Genomic DNA, 19,918 nt, shown 5'->3' on the forward strand with positions numbered 1-19,918 from the left:
AATGTACAAGTGTAATAAACAGAAATGCTTTCATGCCTTTACAGGCCAGACGGTTGTGACATTTGCTTTTAATTCCAACTGAACTGAATGTCTGCTGTGATGCACTTGTGTTATGTTGTCCGTATTAAACCTGACTACAACACAAATTACACTTTCAGAAAGAATAAGAATAATAAATTGAAGGAGTCTGTATTGTGTGTCCAATCTCAGGTGACCAAATGTGACTTATGTGTTCTACAGGTGAGAGGGCAACGAACATATGTTGTGTAGGTTTTGTGTAAGTGGGAAGGCTGCAGTTGGTCCATAATCAGAGTTTTCATGTACTGGTGTCCCATGTGTGTCAGGTGTATTCCTGCTGCATGCCCAGTGTTCCCACCACTCAAACCAGGATAATGCAGTTACGTAAGATAAATAGATGAATGAATGTGTCTATCACCAATAAGCTTGAGTTCCTTTTGCACTGATGTTGTCTAGGTAAATTAGATTACTAGTAAATGCTGTTTATGGTTAATGTTTGTTGTATACCTGGAATAATGTCCCTGACCAGCAGGGGGAGCTGTGTGGAGAGTGTGAAGCCATGTGAGTCCAGCACAGCATCTCTGATCACCTCCACTGTCTCCTTCACTGGGAAATGCTGCTGGCCTCCATCGTCTGAACGGCCTGACTTCCTGTCCCCTAGAATACGCTCCCTTTAAGAACAGCACAGTGTAAGACAGGTAAGCTCACACATGCACACACATATATACACACCCATGCACAGCCTTTTTTCATGACAAGGTATAGATGCCTATTCTCTGACTGTTATCTGGTTCAGTTTTTTGGCAAAGTTGGTTCAGTTTTTGGAATTTTGTGAAATTAAATATGCATCTCTCAGTGGTCTGGCAAGGAAACAGCTATTTAACTGGCAATTAATTAAACAATAGTTACATATCTAGTGCTTAAGAAAGTTTCTTAAAGCATCTCCACACTCGGAATAAACAACATCTGTTGTATTGTGTGTAACTGAACTATGTGTATTGTATTGTATATTGCATTGTGTGTACAAAATCTGAAAGATTTGACATTGGATGGTGGGTGGGATGGTTCTCAATGCTGTTAGTAGAACTTACGGAATCCACCACGATTAGTATTTTTATGCTGCTCATTAAGAAGCGCCTACATGTAATGGTTCAGCCATTAAACTGGTAAAAACGCATGCCAGATCTTAAAAAGGCTATCTTGGTTGCTAAATCGTCCCTTTTTCCAGATCCTCCATAGTGTGATTGGAAAAGGGGTTAGAAACACCTACAAGGCACAAAACATACATGGCTGTTTATATTATCCTATTTAATACACTTCACATAAGTTCTGCATTGAGACTGTTTGTCTTAAAAAATACAGTACACAACAATCAGTGAACAAGTGTCTTTTTCCCTTAAGGTGTGATAGCGAATTAAAGGAGTGTGTGCACATTTTACAAAAACAGCACTGTCAGCAGCTAAACACACCGCACTAGAACACAGTAATCTTAGCGCATGGTAATCAGCGAGTTGGCTAAGAGTGAAAGATGAATACGACTGACCTGCAAACACAATGCGCAAAACAAACACAACACGCAATGCTGTAGGGCCTTTTGACAAATGATTAGCACATTGTACTGTGACAGCAAACAAGAGCAAAGGCAAATACAGAAGAAATCTATAGCTGTGTTTACACAGTAGGGTGTTCATGTCAGATTCAGATTTCTGCTTTCTGTGGTTACGCTTATGGTGAAAAGCACTTGGGTGGCTACATTAATAGTTAGGTTAATTAATTACATGTGAAAGTGTGTGTGAGGTCTACCTGCTGAGGGAGTCTCGTGATCGGCGCAGCCATCTCCCCACAACCTGCTCTACCCGACGCACCCTACGCGGGGAGCGACTCCTACTCCTCTCTCTTTCCTCCATCTAAATGACTGAGAAAGAGAGAATTGGTTAGAGAGATATAGGGAGTGATGGAAGGACAGATGACAAGTTCTTTGATTGTAATCTAAAATAATAGACTTTAATTCTCATTAATTGCAGCATATGGCAGTCTGAACATCATCCACTTAATGCAATACATTAAAATCCTTACAGTTCCATTCAGAGTTAACACACACACACACACTTTCTCTGACTTAACACCAGTGAGACAGTAAGGGAATGAGATGTTACATTTAGAAGACAGCACAGATCACACTGAAGACATAAATAGGCTTTCACATAACCTTGGAAGCATCCACATAAATGTGTTCATTCTGGCGGTGACGCATACGCATGAGCTGGCACAGTTTTAGACACATCTTTTTACATTTTCTATACCTCTATACATGTTGTGTCTCAACTATAAGAATAAAGACACACACATTGCCATGATATGATATTCCCATCAGTGAGTAGAGATACAAGGGGGCTGTAAAAGCTTCAGTCACTGATAAATAGACCACTCTCACAACGCTGCTAAACCACAGCTACACTATCACTGTGTGTGTCTTAACTGTGCTTAAATATGATGGATTGACGTACTGATGAAACTAAGGAATCAATGAGCCTTTACTCTAGCTATAGAACTGCATTCAATCATTGTACAGAGTGCAAAGTGGAGATAGATAGATAGATAGATAGATAGATAGATAGATAGAGAGAGTGAGAGAGAGAGTGAGAGAGAGGAGACAGTCAGACACAGAGAGAGAGAGAGAGAGAGAGAGAGAGAGAGAGAGAGAGAGAGAGAGAGAGCTTCCAAATCTTCTAAAGCAAATAGAGGCACATAGAGACGGGGAGTGACAGAAAGGCAGGAAGAAAGAGTCCATTCATGGCTTTAATGGGGGAAAGAAAAAAAAAAAAACGCAGCCTCCTCCCATTCGCATTTGCTCAGTGTCATGGTGGCTGACCTCAACGTCACTTTTTAAGTGTCACACAGAAGACACAGAGCTTCCTGCATCACTGATTTCTGTACTGCTGTGGGAAAAACCAAAGGAAAACTTTGAAAACTTTGACCTGCTAAACTTCTACAAAGACTACCTACCCAACACTTGTAGCTTTTAAACATGAACCCAATCTGTAATCAGAGCACGTATCCCTTAACAGTGGCAGCCAAGGCACACTCAAACCCTGCTTTAATTCAGCCACTGCTGATGTGCTTACACACAAACATACACACAAGACATGACACACTCATACAGTGTGTGTACTTAGTATTAGAGGATTAAACTGCAATTCCCACATGATTTGACAGCGCCACTTCTTCTTTTGTGCTGATCCACATCGACCCAGACAGAGCTGATCTGACACGTGCAGCTGCTGGCCATCACTCACTCCCTAATTACTGTTCTACTGTGTAAAGAAGGGAATCTCCTCTGTGTCTGTGTGTAACATGAGGTGGCATTTTAAAAGGTACAGATCCAAATGCTTTTCCAGTTAAAGCAAAGTGTTTTAGTCTCGTCTCCATGTAACACAGTTGTAGCCTTTGTACGACTGTCACAGACAATAATTTCAACACGTTACCCTGTAAAAAAAAAAAAGAAACCACTTATAATGGAAATTTAAAGAAAGTGGTTGTCAATGTAAATAATCAATTACATGCATCAGATATTTTCATAAATTCTTCAGTCAAATACACTCAGTTGCCACTTTAATAGGAACACCTGTACCCTTGCTCGTTTAGCCAGGTGGCAGCAGCACATTGTATAAAATCATGGCGATACAGGTCAAGAGCTTACGTTAATTTTCACATCAAAAATCTGAATGGGAGAAAAATGTAATCTCAGTGACTTTAGGTGGCATGGCTATTGGTGATAGACAGGCTGGTCTGAGTATTTCAGATACTGCCAATCTGGGATTTTCATGTACAAGAGTCTATAGAAATTACACAGAATGGTGCAAAAATCAAAAAACATCCAGTGAGCAGAAGTTGTGTAGACGGAAATGGCTTGTTGATCAGAGACGTCTGAGGAGACTGGCCAGGCTGGTTTGAGCTGACAAGAAGGCTACGGTAACTCAAATAACTACTCTTTACAACTGTGGTCAGTAGAAAATCATCTCAGAATACATAACACCTTGAACATTGAGCTGGATGGGAAAACCACAATGAGTTTCACTACTGTCATACAAGAACAGGAATCTGAGGCTACATTGGGCACAGACTCACTGGAGATTTGAAGTTTGGACAAATGTCACTTGGTCTTTTTCCAATTTCAACGGTCTGGTTTCTGCTAGCCTGTAGCCTCAGCTTCCTGATATATTATCAGATATGTTATTCAGAACATTAACTGAAGCTCTTGACCTGTTTGTCCAGGTTTTTATGCATTGTACTGCTGCCACATCATTGGCCGATTGGATAACTGAACGAAAGCGCAGACGTATAGTTGTTCCTGTTAAAGTGGTTAAGTGTATATTTTGTAAATTAAGCCATAAATCTGTATTCGTCCTTTCAGATGAGACTGCTTTTTCAGCTAGAAGAAACTGTTTGTGTACTATGGTGCAAGGTTATCACAAACACTTGAAAAAAGTGTAACCAACTAAGAACAGCTTTAGTAAGGCTTTCTATCATATCAGTCACATTCTAAAACTTTAGAGTGTAATTGTAATAGTTTAAAATTTGCATTTTATATTCATTAATAATTGCTCATAATTATTCTTTTACAGAATTCAACATTGTTTCTTAGACTTAATGTTCAGTTAACAGGTTTTCTGTTCTTTTCCTGAGTTAAGTAAAATCCATGGCCATTGCATATACACTACAGACTAAATAGACAGAAATGTGCTTTTCCTGTAATGTGTGCATGTGTGTTGGTGTGAGAGAGTGTGTTGGTGTGAGACAGTGAGTCATCCTCCTCCATTTTTAACAGAAATTCGGATGTGTGTATATACTGTGAATCAGTCTTAGTTCATTTACAATACAACAATAAGCAACCGAGTTCACTACACTGAGAAAAACGGAGAGAGCAAGGAATCAGCAGATAAAATAACCTAATCATTGTTATGTCAATGATTGAGTGCTGACTGAAACTGTGTGTTTGACTGTGGAATGCACTGTGTGTTAGTACACTGATATGTACAGTTCTGTTTAGATGCTTGGTACCAGACTACAGATATAAAGACAGAATGTCAGAGTGCACTAGTGGAAAAGTACAAAGGTATGTGTATTTCTGCTTTGAGTTTGTGCAACTCAGAGCTCATGTATCAGTGTGTGTTTGTGTGTATCTTTGTTGCTGATTCAGTCAAGATCCTAACGCCTTTGCTGACTCCTTAAGTTGTCCGAGTTGACATGTCAAAACGTATGAGTCCAAATGCTTCATCCATTAATGCATGAGCTCTCGTAGCTCCATGGCTGAGACCCATTTAACCACTCTGTTCTCACGCCTCACAGATACAGCACTCATATCTTACTCCAGTATCAGAAGTATATCACACTCTCTGCAGCTACAGCCACAAACTGCAACTTGATAACACAGCTATTATTCACACACTAACAACAAATTAGTCTATTAGTGTTCCATGCAGTTTGCGGGCATCCATTAGTATCTGCAATCACTACTGTACATCCCTAAATCATCCCAGCTAATACTCAACATAACACATAACTAACATCAATCAGAAAGCTTTTGAAATCTGGCAATCAAAAATATTATTTTGGAGCTGCTGATCGTGATGAGTTTGAATCCCAAAAAAAGCCATGGCCAGGAGTCAGAGAGTGCAAAATTGTCTGTGCTGTCTGAGTGGGCAGGACTACATTACTCTCTCCCCTGTCAATTAATCAGAGAGCAACACTAGCCAATCGTGGGCAGCTGTGAGATCAGGTATGTGGAAGAGGGCAGTTAGCGTTTTCCTTTGAGTGTCTTACGCTGCCCTGTGAGCAGCATGAGCAGCATGAGAAAATGCTGTGGCTGGCTTTGCATGTCTTGGAGGAAACGTGCTAGCCTTCACCCCTGTTTTTTTCCCCCAGGTAAAACGACATACTTGCTTTAAAACAAAAATGATCTAACAGAGAAGTAAGAGAAGTAAGAAAAATTACTTTTCACATGAAAACATGACATTATACTTAATTTCATCAGTTAAAAACATGGTGTCTGTCTGCCGTCTGAACATCACTGTTGTTTTGAGGGGGAAACCTGCATGCCTGTAGTAAGCCCATTAATCTGTTCTTACGAAGTCTCTCGTTCTAATGCTTTGAGATTGCTTTCCCCACCTTATTGCAACCTGCAGAAACTCTACACCTACTTAGCTTTACTGCATCATTCTGTCCCTTGAGAATAAGGCACTGCTTCTGCCTTAGCACAGATAACAGAGCTTCAAACTTGCACAGTCTTTCTCATTATATAAAATACAATTTTTTTGACACACATTTTGACAATGGGTTTGCGTTTATCAGCGGGTTAATAACATCTTGGATCACTGCAGTGAAGGTTTTTTATGCCTCACATATTGCTGACTGCTTTCTATACAGACCGGTTTGCTGCAGATCTCTACGGCATGAAGCCGGCTGTAGCAAACCTAAATCACATAGACATATATCACAGTTAGACACACTGGCAACATCCAACCTTCCTCTATGTTAACCAGAGGAGAAAAAAAAAAGAATTTTGAAATCTGTAAACTGAGAACGGTGGTCTGGTCTCTGCGGGTGTGACTCTGCAGAGCTGCACAGATCTCATTATTGATAATGCAGCTTTTGCAAAAAAAAAAAATTGCAATGCAACTCGTTTCAATCAGTGTGTACAACACAAATATTAGTTTTAACCATTTAATTGCTTAGGATTTAATTAAAATATCAAAACCAATAAAACCAATAAAACCATGATACCTCTCCCTCATCCTCATAAAAGCACAAGTATTGGCACCTATATTATATATGGTGGAGACTCTCTTGGTAAGAAAGTATACTGTAAGTCAGTTATGCTTTATCAGGTTAGATTAGTCCTTCATGACCACTCCAGATGATTGAGGTTAGAAAGTGTGTGGTTATGGAAACCTCTTCAACTCTGACCACAAGCTTTTAATAGGGTTCTACTCAGGGGCCAGCAGAGATGGTAAAACCAAAGTACTGCTTCTTGTTTCAGCAACCACTTATGTTAAACTGTTTTAAATCATTATCATCCATCGTCCATCTTCTGCCTAAAAGGAGCCTTGACAGGTTTTTGGCAGAGCTATCTTGGTACTTTGAGTAATTCAGGATGCTACTAGGGTGTTGGTTTTAAAGGTGTAGTATTAAAATTAATTTGAATAATGCCATACACATTAGGGCTTTGCTATGTGTTTGTATCTAATGGAAAGTGAAAATGGCCGTCCTTAAACAAACAACCATTGCACTGAAGCAATGCTGAATTTATCAAAAACTTCACAGTTATTTATTTATCCACTGTAATTTTGTTATATCTTCATACATATACATACATGCTGACTACACAAGATACAACATAATGCCCTTATAACCTACACAGTCCACTACATGCCAATTGCTATTCGACATTCAGGCACAGAAAGTAGTGACTCCAGTAAAGTACCTGTTAAAAATTGTTACTACTTAGCAATTACCTAAAAGTTTAGGACATGTTTGTGTTTTATGTATTTATTAATGTTTATTTTATTATTTTAAATAATAATAATAATAATAATAATAATAATAATATTAAGTTTGTGTTTTATGTATTTATTAATGTTTATTTTATTATATTAAATAATAATAATAATAATAATAATAATAATAATAATAATAATAATGTTTATTGTATTATTGTTAAATAATAATGTTTATAATAGTTTACTTTTTATATTTTATTAGAAAATTGATACTTAGCAAAATAAAACAAAACAACTGGCATGGGGTATTTGGAACAAATTTTATATATTATCCAAAAAAGTTAGCAAAAAAGTTTAGGTAACATGTGTTTCACCAGGCTTAATTAGGAAAATCTGAACAGCATTCAAATAGTGAAATTGTTCCTACAGCCACAATGGAAATACATTTAACCTAATGTTTTTTTATGAAGAAAGAAAGTTTAATGTTATGTTTTAAAGGGTAACAGGTGCTTTTACTGGGGAAAAAATCTTAATGTGAAATCACAAATTGAGATGCATCAAGAACTGCTTTTTAATCACATCTTGGCAACCTGCGTCGAAAATCAAATCATGAGCTGCCTGGAGATTCCCACCCTAATGCTGATGGATGACCAAATAATTTTCAGTGGATTTCATTATTTTTATGCGCTGGGAAAAAGGACGTCACAAAAGTACACTTATGTACGTTATGCCTTATGTCAAAATTAAACTATGAAAGTGTCAATGTACTTATTTTTTGTTAGTTCTTAATCACACTTGAATAGATCATGAGAATTCTTTGACACATTTTGAGGACACTACAATACTGATCCTTAAAAACACAACTTTCAGAATACAAAAGCCCAGTATTCCCCTAACACCTGAGTGTTACATATCTGTAATCCTCCGATCTTCCTCTGATCCTCTGACTCTTCTCATTTTAGGGTACACTGCATGAATGTTAACTGCTGCAATATTAACTGGTTCACATGAAGCTGAGGAAGTGACGGTGTTACAAGATAACTACACCACAATAAGGAAATCTGTGATAGTTGCACTAATGGCTGTAACGAGCTGAGGACATGAGGTTTTGTTTTCCCCTCTCACAAAGCCTCCAGTTGTCAAATTCAATATGCAAATAGTGATGTCCTGACAATGTGGTGGTAAAATGTAGTCTATGATGCAGAAAAAAGTTGCTTCCCAAGACCCAATCAGCAGTGATGATCAAATCTCTACTGACCTTTGCCCATGATGAATATGTTACAAATGTGAGTGTTTATCAGAGTGGTTTGTAAAATGTGAACCTCATAACATTACAAAAAAAAACCCAGCTTGCTAGTTACAGAAACATTAGCGAACGAGTACGCTACAATCTATAGTACACAATCTTCATCATGATATATTAACTATGACACATTTCTGCAATGAGGATCTGACTAAAATTTGAATCCTGCTTAATACTTTATGCTAGAAAACACATGGTTGAACTTACCTGTGAGTGATATGTGTCTTAAAAGTTTCAAAGCGCTGAAATTCCTTAATTTGATAGGCTCTCACATCCTTCTTTCCTGAATTCACTGAGGGGTAGCGGAGGTGCGTTTTTATAAACATCAGGACCAATCAGATGGAGATCTACAAGACAGAGTAGGAAAAATGCTAAGTAAGCATTTGTAAAATACAGTGTCGCTGCATGTTCCATTAGCATAATATAATTCAAACCTGTGATGAAAAGACAAAACAAGAGATTCACAGCACCAGCTCTAACCATTTCTTTAAAAAAAAGCACAGTTCCAGAAGGCAGAGTATTCTTTATGTGGTCACGTAATGCACTTTACCACCATGCACATCAATAGTAATGTTTACATTCTGTGTCCTAGATATGCAGCTCCGCCTTAAAATTCTTTCTTTTCCTGTTATCCCCTCCCTGGAGCTCCTTCTGAAGGCTTTATTGCTTATACAAAATGGCAACTAATATATTTATCTCCATTAGAGAAACTATTTTTTGGATTCTCCCCATAACACTGAGCTCAAGACTTTACTGTGTTACTAAGATCTATAGGCCACGTTCTGTTCCTTGTATTATCCTGGTAAAAGCCACTGCTTTATGTTCAGTGTTTCAATGTTCAGTGTTTCACATTTATACAACTGGACAAATTTAAGCTCCTGAACAAACTGATGGAATTCACTACAGTTTGTTCTTTGTGACTTACCCACAAAACAGCTAAAAACTCAGAATTTTGCCTTGCCATTTTCAAGGATCTTATAGTATTATTGTATTCTTTTATTTTTTAAAAAAATTGCTGGTGGATGGAGACTCTTGCACACCAAACTGTATGTATTTTATTCTGTTATATCTGTTAAACAAACCACATCCATTTTGATCTATAAACGTCTTGAGGTTTGTTCAAGGAACAAGAGAGTTCCAAGATTATCTTGAATGAGAAGTTTTTTGGACAGCTTCCTGTTTTATGTTTCCACACCACTTCAGGGACCATGACGATTATATGGCAGAAGTGACAAAACAATATATGATGCAGATATAAATGGGTTAGAGAGTCCAAGCGCTCGCTCTCTTTTAAGGAAAACAACCCAACAAATAACTAATAATTTTCCATTTTTTGCCATGAATCAAAAACTACAGCACCACCAACAGAAAAAAACACCTATGAATTAGAGACTGGGGCTGATTTCTTTCTAGCCCAGACTGTAGATTCACACAGACTATCACTGGCCATTATTTCATTATTGATGCCCCACTGATTTAATGTCCATTGGGGCTAATCTATTTAAGACCACACTGTATAATCAGCAGTGATCAGCACTTGAGAAGGCGCACATGAAATACAATAGTAGGTGTAATAAACATGAATGAGGTGGACTTGAGGTGGATCATTTTTGATAATTTAAAAAAAAAAAAAAAAAATTCCCCTTGCTTTTGGAGGTGATGCTAAATGTAAATAGACTAAGCACACATCATCCAGTCAAAGTACAAATTACACAAAGGGACAAACATCAGAACTGTAAGTTTTGTGTGGTTTGAACAAAAGAGCTAACTAAGGGCAAGTCCAGCTTTTCTGTTTACCGTGCCTGCTATTCAGAAGAGACATGTTATGATTATAAACTTGAAACACCTGACTTTTTTGAAAAATTTGAATGTATGAATGAAAAACAGATGGGCAATACCAATCAGGGTTTTGATCTGAACAAAAACAATATTTTTACATTCATGTTCCAGAAACTCATTAGAATGAAAAAAAAAATGGTGGTTTAATAATGTTCTTTACATTTGATAACATGTAATACATGTTTTATTACATTTTATATACCTTTTCATTCCCTCTAACATTTCTAAACTCAGCTTTCAATGTGTGTGTGTGTGTGTGTGTGTGTGTGTGTGTGTGTTCCTGATGTGACTTGCTATAAGGCTCAACTCTGAAGATTTCACAATACAGGGTGTCCCAAAAGTCTCCATACATAGGGGAAAATAACTCTTAAGCAAAAGGTCTGCCAAAATTTTTCAGACTTTATATTTTATATATATGCATTTGACAAAATAAGAACGTATTGAAATCATTCTCATGGCTGGATCGGGAATCTGTCACAAGGTTGTGATGGACTTTAAAAGGAAACATGGCAAACATCACAAACGGCACTGTTGCCAAACTTATTAACAAATTCAAAAAGACTGGAAGTGTTGCCGACTGAGAAGTAGACGTCCACGAACATCCACTGACGAAGGCACAACCGACGTAGTGCTGACATACATAGTCTTGTATGTATGGAGACTTTTGGGACACCCTGTAGTAACAGTGAGTTACTGATGGGTAGTAAAATTTGATTTAGCCCACCCATTCAGTATCCCGAACAACTATCACTGATACAATGATTACATAATTTCACTCACTTGTTCACTATTTACTATATAAACTCTGCCATATAGAGAGAGCACTATATACTGTAAAGCCAACATGTACTTGTTAATTGTGTATTTAATTCATTTAATACATAAAGCAATTTTAACACTTCTGTAGTTTTGTGGTTTTGGTTGCTAGGTAATTTACAATGTTAATGTTAATGTAATGGTGGATCAATGATGTATAGTGAGGTCCAAAAGTCTGAGACCACATTGAAATCTGTGATTTTTTTTTTTCATTTAAAATTTATAAATATTTGAAACAAAGAAAGAAATGTTCAATATGTTGAATATTTAGTATTCAAGCTTCTGCACTATTTCTAGGTCCCTATTTAAATAGAAAAATTAGTGATATTGACCATGCTAACTGCTTTGTATAAAAGGTCAGATTTTCCTTATCCTTAATCTCATCTTTCAAAGCATGTGTTCAGATGACACTTTGATGGATTTGATCTAAAATGGATCATAAGGTTTAGTGGAGTCCATGCCAGCTGGAGTGCACACTGTCATTAAAGCAAAAAGGGGACAGACCAAATACTAAGAAATTCTGAAATTCATGTAAATATTTCAAAGATTCTAGTTTTTCACTCAAGTTGTTTTCAGTAATATAATTTGTAATCAAAATTGTTGTATTAAATTAGAAAAGATTGCAAAATAGAAGCATTTTCACTAGTGCTCTCAGACTTTTGGACATCACTGTATTTCCAGAGTACTCACTGTTGGCTGAATTCAGTCTGACATCTCTCTCTCTACTGTAGTGGTCGTTAAACAGCAAATATATTTACACAACGATCAGCCATAACATTATGACCACTGACAGGTGAAGTGAATAATATTGATTATCTCGTTACAATAGCACCTGTGAAGGGTTGAGATATATTAGGCAGTGAGTGACCAGTCAGTTCTTGAAGTTGACATGTTGGAAACAGGAACAATGGGCAAGCGTAAGGATTAGAGAGACTTTGACAACGGCCAAATTGTGATGGCTAGATGACAGGGTCAGAGCATCTTTAAAACGGCAGGTCTTGTGGGGTGTTCCCGGTATGCAGGGGTTAGTACCTAGCAAAAGTGGTCCAAGTAAGGACAACCGGTGAACTAGCGACAGGGTCATGGGCGCCCAAGGCTCACTGATGCGCGTGGGGAATGAAGGCTAGTCCGTCTGGTCTGATCCCACAGAAGAGCTACTGTAGCACAAACTGCTGAAATGTTAAAGCTGGCAATGATAGAAAGGTGTCAGAATACACAGTGCATTGCAGCTTGCTGCGTATGGGGCTGCGTAGCCACAGATCTGTCAGAGTGCTCATGCCTACAATGGACAGGTGAGCATCAGAACTGGACCACGGAGCAATGGAAGAAGGTGGCCTGGTCCGATAAATCACATTTTCTTTTACATCATGTGGATGGCCGGGTGAGTGTGCATCGTTTATCTGGGGAAGAGATGGAACCAGCATGCACTATGAGAAGAAGGCAAGCTGGCGGAGGCAGTGTGATGCTCTGGGCAATGTTCTGGGAAACCTTAGGTCCTGGCATTCATGTGGATGCTATTTTGACACGTACCATCTACCTAAACATTGTTGCAGACCAGGTACACCCCTTCATGGCAACGGTGTTCCCTACTGGAAGTGACCTCTTTCAGCAGGATAATGCGCCCTGCCACACTGTAAAAATTGTTCAGCAATGGTTCGAGGAACATGACTAAAAGTTCAAGGTGTTGACTTGGCCTCCAAATTCCCCAGATCTCAATCCAATCAAACATCTGTGGGGTGTGCTGGCCATCAAGTCTGATCCATGGAGGCCCCACCTCGCAACTTACAGTACTTAAAGAATCTTCTGTTAACGCCTTTGTGCCAGATACCACAGCACACCTTCAGGGATCTAGTGGAGTCCATGCCTCGATGGGTCAGGGCTGTCTTAGCAGCAAAAAGGGGACCAACACAGTATAAGGCAGGTGGTCATAATGTTATGGCTGATCGGTGTATATCCTATATGGTGTATATGGTATCCATTTTGACGACTAATTTTGAGTTCAGAGAAATTGCTATGCATTTTGGTACTTGGTGCAGAAATAGTATGTATCAGTTGTACAGTGGATTTATCATGCACTATGGGTGATAATGCACAATGTGATTGGTACACTGAGAATTCAGAAACACTACAAAAAGGCTACACCCTAAATAGTGCACTATCTGGTAAACAGAGAACAAATTCAGATACAGCAATGGAGAAACTAGAGACTAAAGTTGTATTTTTTTAATGTTTTGTTATGTTGCATGAATATGATATTTTAAAGATATGCTTGAAAAAAGTTTTTAAAAACTGCTCCTACATGTATGTTACTTTTTAAACCACTTGTTCATGGCTAAACGCTGGTTTTCTCTATTGATGTCTGTGGGTGTGGTCATTCTGTGAAGCATGTGTTAACCAATCAGCAATGTATGACAAGCACCACTGCAATATTTCCTGGTCTGCAGAAAAGTTCCTCCTGTTGAGCAGAACTGAAAAGGTCCCCAAAGACTACAGCCCTACTTGCTGTGGGAACACAAAGGTTTCTTAGTTACAGCAAAAACTCCTGGGTTCCTGAAAAGGTTCCTTCCCTGTTTGTCTCTGTTCTGCATAGAACCTGCTCAAGACTCCTTCTCATCCTTTTCCCTGCACACAGAAATCTAGGCTAACTGTAACTCGTGTATAAATAATAAATTCTGTTTTTGCAGCGAAATGAATTCCTCATCATGTCACCACTGCTCCATGCTGAAAAAGAGAACCGAAGTGCAGGAGAAAGAAGGCAACAGAGGGTTAAGAAATTGTTGCAGAGAGCTACAAATAAAGAAAAGGTGAACAACGGTAAAGGGATTAAATAAGTGACAAGAAATAAAAAGCGACACTGACAAAGAGCAAAAAGCATTTGGGAGAGATTGGAAGCTGATTGGAAGCTGCAAGAACGAAAAAGCAACACACAGAACACACACAATCTAATTTCCTTTCAAATAATAAGAAAATTGCAAAAGCAGAATGACTATGGAGGGACACTTCAGGGTGAAAAGGTGTCAGAGAAGGGCAGGATGGGTGGGGAAGGTGTGAAAAACAGGGAGAAGAGGAAGGAAGGAGTGTGAGAAAGAGCTGAGTGATGCTGAATACAGTAGCCTATATCTGCAATACACAAAAAGCCCTGCGGATAGCACATTTATCAATGTAGGAAATGCAAATGTTAAATACATCTGAACTAAAACCCAAACAAAAACAAATTCTGTACCTCCTGAATCTCCTCACTGCTGAATTCAGGCTCGAGTTTCTTTTAACAGCTGTGCTTACTAAAAATACTGTTCAGGCTGAACAACAGTGTTTTTTTTTTTTTAAATGTTGTGGCTATGAATAACACACAACAATTACTATGTCAACAAGCCTCCGTACACAACCTAGGATTCAGACCAGCAAGCCTCCGAGGTCTAGTATGGATGCCTTAGCCAGTGTGTAACCAGTGTGTTCTGGCTAACAAGTTGGCTCTTGACATTCACGTAACCACAGAGATGCAATGGCTATCATCATGGATGGTTCAAGCACAAACACGACTTTGATGATAATCAATAACAATCTGCATCTGTAACAGGGATGAGTCATTCTGTCTTTAAGCTGACATGAAGAGGAATCAATGTCTGGCAGTCTGTGTTGGCTCTAATGCAGGCTGCCACGAAAGGTTAGGAAAATGCTATCAATTTCAAACACGCACAAAGCTCATGCTAACTGCAATGAAACTTCCTGACACACAGACTTCTCCGAACACATTAGCGTTCAAACACGTGGCAATACACACAGGCTTGAATACACAAAACACTCACTGGAAATAAACAGACATGCAGAAAAAAAAACCCAGACTAAATACAGACAAAATACTCAAACAATAATTACAGATAAATCAATACATATAGCAAAACACACTGACAAAATGCAAATAAAAGACATTACAGACAAACTAATACATACAAACAAAAACCTTGGACAAATTAATACTCAAACCAATACTTACAGACAAAACAATACAGAGACATCACACTCAGATACATACAAATAATACTCTCACCAAAACAATACATTGCCATTCAATTTATTATGAACACACTATAATTTAGCATTTTTGCTTAAATGACTTAATTTTAAATACTTAAAAATTTGAAAACCTAACAAAAGAATAATTGGATCAAGAAATGTTTATTATTAAATGTTTAGTGAAATGTCAGAAATTATTTATTTTACTGGAACAATTTAGATCTAGAACTAATTTAAGTGGAAAAGACCAAAATCTTTGTCACTCTCACTCAAAATCTTTGTCACACTTTGTTATATAGTTAATACTAGCACTGTAGTAGCTCTCATTTAGAGTCCCATTAGGAATCTGAGAGCTACCAGTTATTAATTTCCACAAAAATATAGCTTTCCTTATTTAATTGTGATTCTGTATCATTTTAATTTGGTAAGAGGAAATAAACAAAACAGTACAGCTAAGTCCAAACACTACAACTATTTTTATTCAGTGTTTAGAGAATAAAGTATAAAAGACAAGATGAGGGGAAAAAAATCAGTCGATTCCATGAAAAATACAACTGAATATCCACAAAGCCACTTACTGTGAGTTGCTTAATGTTGAAGTACAGACAATACGAACGTTACTCTCAGAAAACTAAACCGCAACCTAATTTATCATATTACATCGTCCACCAGTAGTCAACATAGTACTAAAAGAAAAAAAAATTACTGCATTGACCAAATACCTTCTTTATGTCCCATGTTGAGTTGCTCATGCAAGAAGCAAGATATAAATCTGGACTCACACACTCATTCATTCCCTTTTCTACTGTCACGCAGCTGCTGCATTTCCTCACTCCTCCCCCTACTGCCCTCATTTGTTTCTCTCTGTATCCCTCTGTATCCCTCGGTCTCTCTTTCTCGCCTGTAGAGTGCCACAGGAGAGGTCTGTAAGCTCTGCCAGTAGGTCAATGCTCTGTGCATTTAAATCCATTTCAAATTGCTGTATGTCAGTGCAGGCAGTGACAGATCTGGCCAAGCTGGGCCAGACGGTACTGCACTCAATAGCACAGAATCAGAGCAAACAAAGCAACGGCAGTGAACCTAAACCAGGCTTGGGACAGAATATGGTCCGATGTCACATATTAGCATGCAGTGGGAGAGATAGAAGAAATACAGACACTGTCCTAACATCAAATCTAAATAAATGAATACAGGGTATGTAATTGAAACTATAAGGTACTTTATGAAGTATGGTAAACTTCATTCATTCATTCATTCATTTTCAGTAATTGCTTTATCCTGGTCATGGTCACAGTTGATTGATATGTAACATTTTTCCACAATGAAAGGTGCTCTAAGGAAAAATGAAATTCTGCTGCTTGACCATACAAAGACAGGTATACTTGTCAAATCACATCTACTGATTTTGCCTCACTGGCAATGTCAAATGAGCAGTGCAAATGCAAATGACACACTCTTCATTCACTAAACCCATAATTACGTCATCCTGGTTAAAACAAAACCATTAATACAAAATGTTTAAACATTAAAAGCTTGCCAAACACTTCTTCTGCTGTTCTGCTGTGAAGCATTTTCTGTTAGGTGTGACTAATGATTCTGCCTTTCCTCTGATGTAATAAATAAATCCATCCTCTGTCATACGTCCATTCTGTCCGACCAATCCATTAGCATAATAAACCGAACCTTATCTGCGCCTTTCAATTCAGTTCCATCCAGAATGACTTCTGGTGACTTTTAATCTCACCACCATTTGGAGATTAGTAGTCCACGTGTCCAGGGTGGCTATTTCCCCCCCTTTTTTCTATTTTCGCTTTTGGTCTTGAAAAGGGGCTAGCGGAAGGGCTATAAATACTCACTCACTGCAGATATCACACAACAACACAAAAATTTGATTGACATTTTCATTTGACCCACTTAGACATCTTAGTACATCAACACTAAATGACTCTTAGTGGTTCAACTAGCAGTAATGGGTGTATTAAGTAATTGATTAGCTGAATAATTAGGAAGGATTGTGTTTGGACAGTGTATGTTTCTATAGCCTTGTTCTGATCATAGTAATGTACAGTATGTTGAGAAGAAAGCCTTGCTGTGCATGAGGAGGCAGCTGTGTTTGGACTGTAAGTGTGCAAGGAGAGAGTGAGAGATGGCCAATCAATTCTCCACAGTCTCATATGTCTAGTCACATATGTCTGCACATATGTGCGTGTGCGTGTGTGTGTGTGTGTGCGTGAGAAAGAGAGAGAGAGAATCATAGCTTCCGTGCAGCAATAACATATCGTGTCCTCTTATACAGTTTATTTTTTATTCTGTCTTGTATTTGAAATACTATCAACAGTATAACAGCAATAGTATTTTTTGTTTTGACACAGGTACACATGCTCAGTATGAATTGCTAGTGGATCATTATTGCAACTCCCAACCATAGTCTATATATCAGATTTAATAGTTGTTGGTTTTAATTAGGTCTTGGAGCCAGCTCGAACACAATATGGTTTTGGAACTGATTCGTTTTTGCTTTGATAATTTGCATGTTTATGATTGCATAAGGAAACGGATAGGATATGTTTAGGTAGTATTATTAAAACAGCAATCTGGAGTTAATGTTATATATTGAATAATGTTGTAAAATAGCCATCCGGTGTCTTGGAGTCTTGGATTATGCCACCACGAGAGAGAGAGAGAGAGAGAGAAAAAGAGAAAGAAAGTGTGAGAGAGACAGAGTGAGAAAGAGACAGAGAGAGACAGCGAGAGAGAGAGAGACAGACAGAGAGAGTGAGAAAGAGACAGCGAGAGAGTGAGAGAGAGAGAGAGAGAGAGAGAGAGACAGAGAGAGACAGAGAGAGAGAGAGAGAGAGAGACAGACAGAGAGAGACAGCGAGAGAGAGAGAGAGAGAGAGAGAGAGAGAGAGAGAGAGAGAGAGAGACAGAGACAGTGAGAGAGAGACAGAGTAAGAAAGAGACAGAGAGAGAGAGACAGAGGCAGAGAGACAGATTCAATGGGACAGGGGAGCTGCCAGTATGTGCCAGTATTGCCTGGATATCTCCCTGTATACTCCAACAACAGCCAGCTTCATCACATGTTTCCCGTTCTTCACTGACTCATGACAAACCCTGGAACAAAACACACACACACACACACAATTACGCAGCACATGCACGCGGCACCCAGCAGATCCTGCACACGGCATGCTTATTCAAGCGTCGACTCACTGACAGCGCGCGCGTGTGTGCGTGTGTGTGTGTGTGTGTGTGTGTGCGCATCAGCAATGGCACAAATGCAGGTTTCAGCTCAGCTGATCATGTACACACACCTCAGAGCGGACAGATGAACGTGAACGCGCCGTTACAGTCCACTGCGCTGCGTCAGGAAAGAAGCTGAATCAAGAAGCAATCCCGACGTCCACACACACACACACACACACACACCCAGTGAGGCAGCAGGCACCGAGCCACACCTCACCTCACCTACTGAGACATGAGGAGGTTTGAAGCTTTGTCCAGCTGGCCCCCATGCTCACACTGAAGACAGCACTGCTCTCACAGGCATCCAGAGACTGAGAGCTGCATTTGTGTGTCCCTGCACAATGAACCAGTCCCATTCAGCCATCATCCCCTCCTTCACACAAACAGCTTCACCAAACAATGAGCCACACATCTCACATTTTAGCTCAGCTTGTAGCCTGAATATGCCAGGGATTAAAAACTGATCCATCAATTATTATAGCAATTAAACTTTTTTTTTTTTTAATATTAAAGTTTTCTCCAGTCATGCCATTTTATTTGTCATTCTGAAATCTGACCTAATTTCTTAGCACCAGAATAACAATCTAGAGTAATTCCTTACAAACACACACATTTTCAGGCACCTGTGAGAAAAGAGATTAATCATGTAATTAGGCAGTAAAGAAAGAAAAGCAAGGCTTTTTGTTTTGTTCTGTAATCCGATTTGATTTGGATGTGGCTCAGGATCCCATTGTAAGAGAATCCACATGCATGCATCCTGTACTGTAGCCTACAGCCTAAATCAGACACCAACACTACACTGCTACAAAAAGTACCACCAAAACAAAGCGGATAGTGTGATGACAGCGTTCATGGAGAGGCATCGGCTCTTTGGAAGAGCTCATTAAGCGTTAAAGAGCATGCAGTAGTTAAGACAATAATGCGTTACTCTCACCTCGTGGCTCTCAGCGCGCGCGCGGATCAGTGGACAGAGGGCGAGGCGCGCGCAGGTGGAAGCGTCCCAAATCTGGGCTCAATCCAGGAGAGGAAGTGACAGGATGCGGTGTGTGCGTGTGTAAATGTGGATGCTGTCAGTGAAGAACACCGCTCATGGGCGTTTAATAATCCAGGGAGAGGAAGCTCAGCCGCCCCACCCCCTCCTCCTTCTCTCTCCTCCTCCTCCTCCTCCTCCTCCCTGGCTCTT

General features: G+C 39.0%; 1 protein-coding gene across 5 annotated transcripts in view; it reads right to left on the reverse strand.

The window, feature by feature from the left end:
- The window catches only part of frmpd1b (FERM and PDZ domain containing 1b), a 33,907-nt gene extending 14,051 nt beyond the window's left edge, over positions 1-19,856 (reverse strand). For 3 of the 5 annotated variants that reach the window (XM_053235368.1, XM_026917705.3, XM_026917704.3), the window contains exons 1-4: positions 19,670-19,856; positions 9,028-9,167; positions 1,822-1,933; positions 526-689 (exon numbers count right to left, since the gene is read on the reverse strand). In XM_053235368.1, coding sequence (XP_053091343.1) covers positions 526-689; positions 1,822-1,854 — 197 coding nt within the window. In that variant the 5' untranslated portion in view covers positions 1,855-1,933; positions 9,028-9,167; positions 19,670-19,856. The other 2 variants (XM_034305841.2, XM_034305842.2) reach the window with 2 other exon arrangements.
- Between the last annotated feature and the right edge of the window lie 62 nt (positions 19,857-19,918).

Source organism: Pangasianodon hypophthalmus, chromosome 7 (genome assembly GCF_027358585.1).
Source record: "Pangasianodon hypophthalmus isolate fPanHyp1 chromosome 7, fPanHyp1.pri, whole genome shotgun sequence".
Taxonomy (NCBI): domain Eukaryota; kingdom Metazoa; phylum Chordata; class Actinopteri; order Siluriformes; family Pangasiidae; genus Pangasianodon; species Pangasianodon hypophthalmus.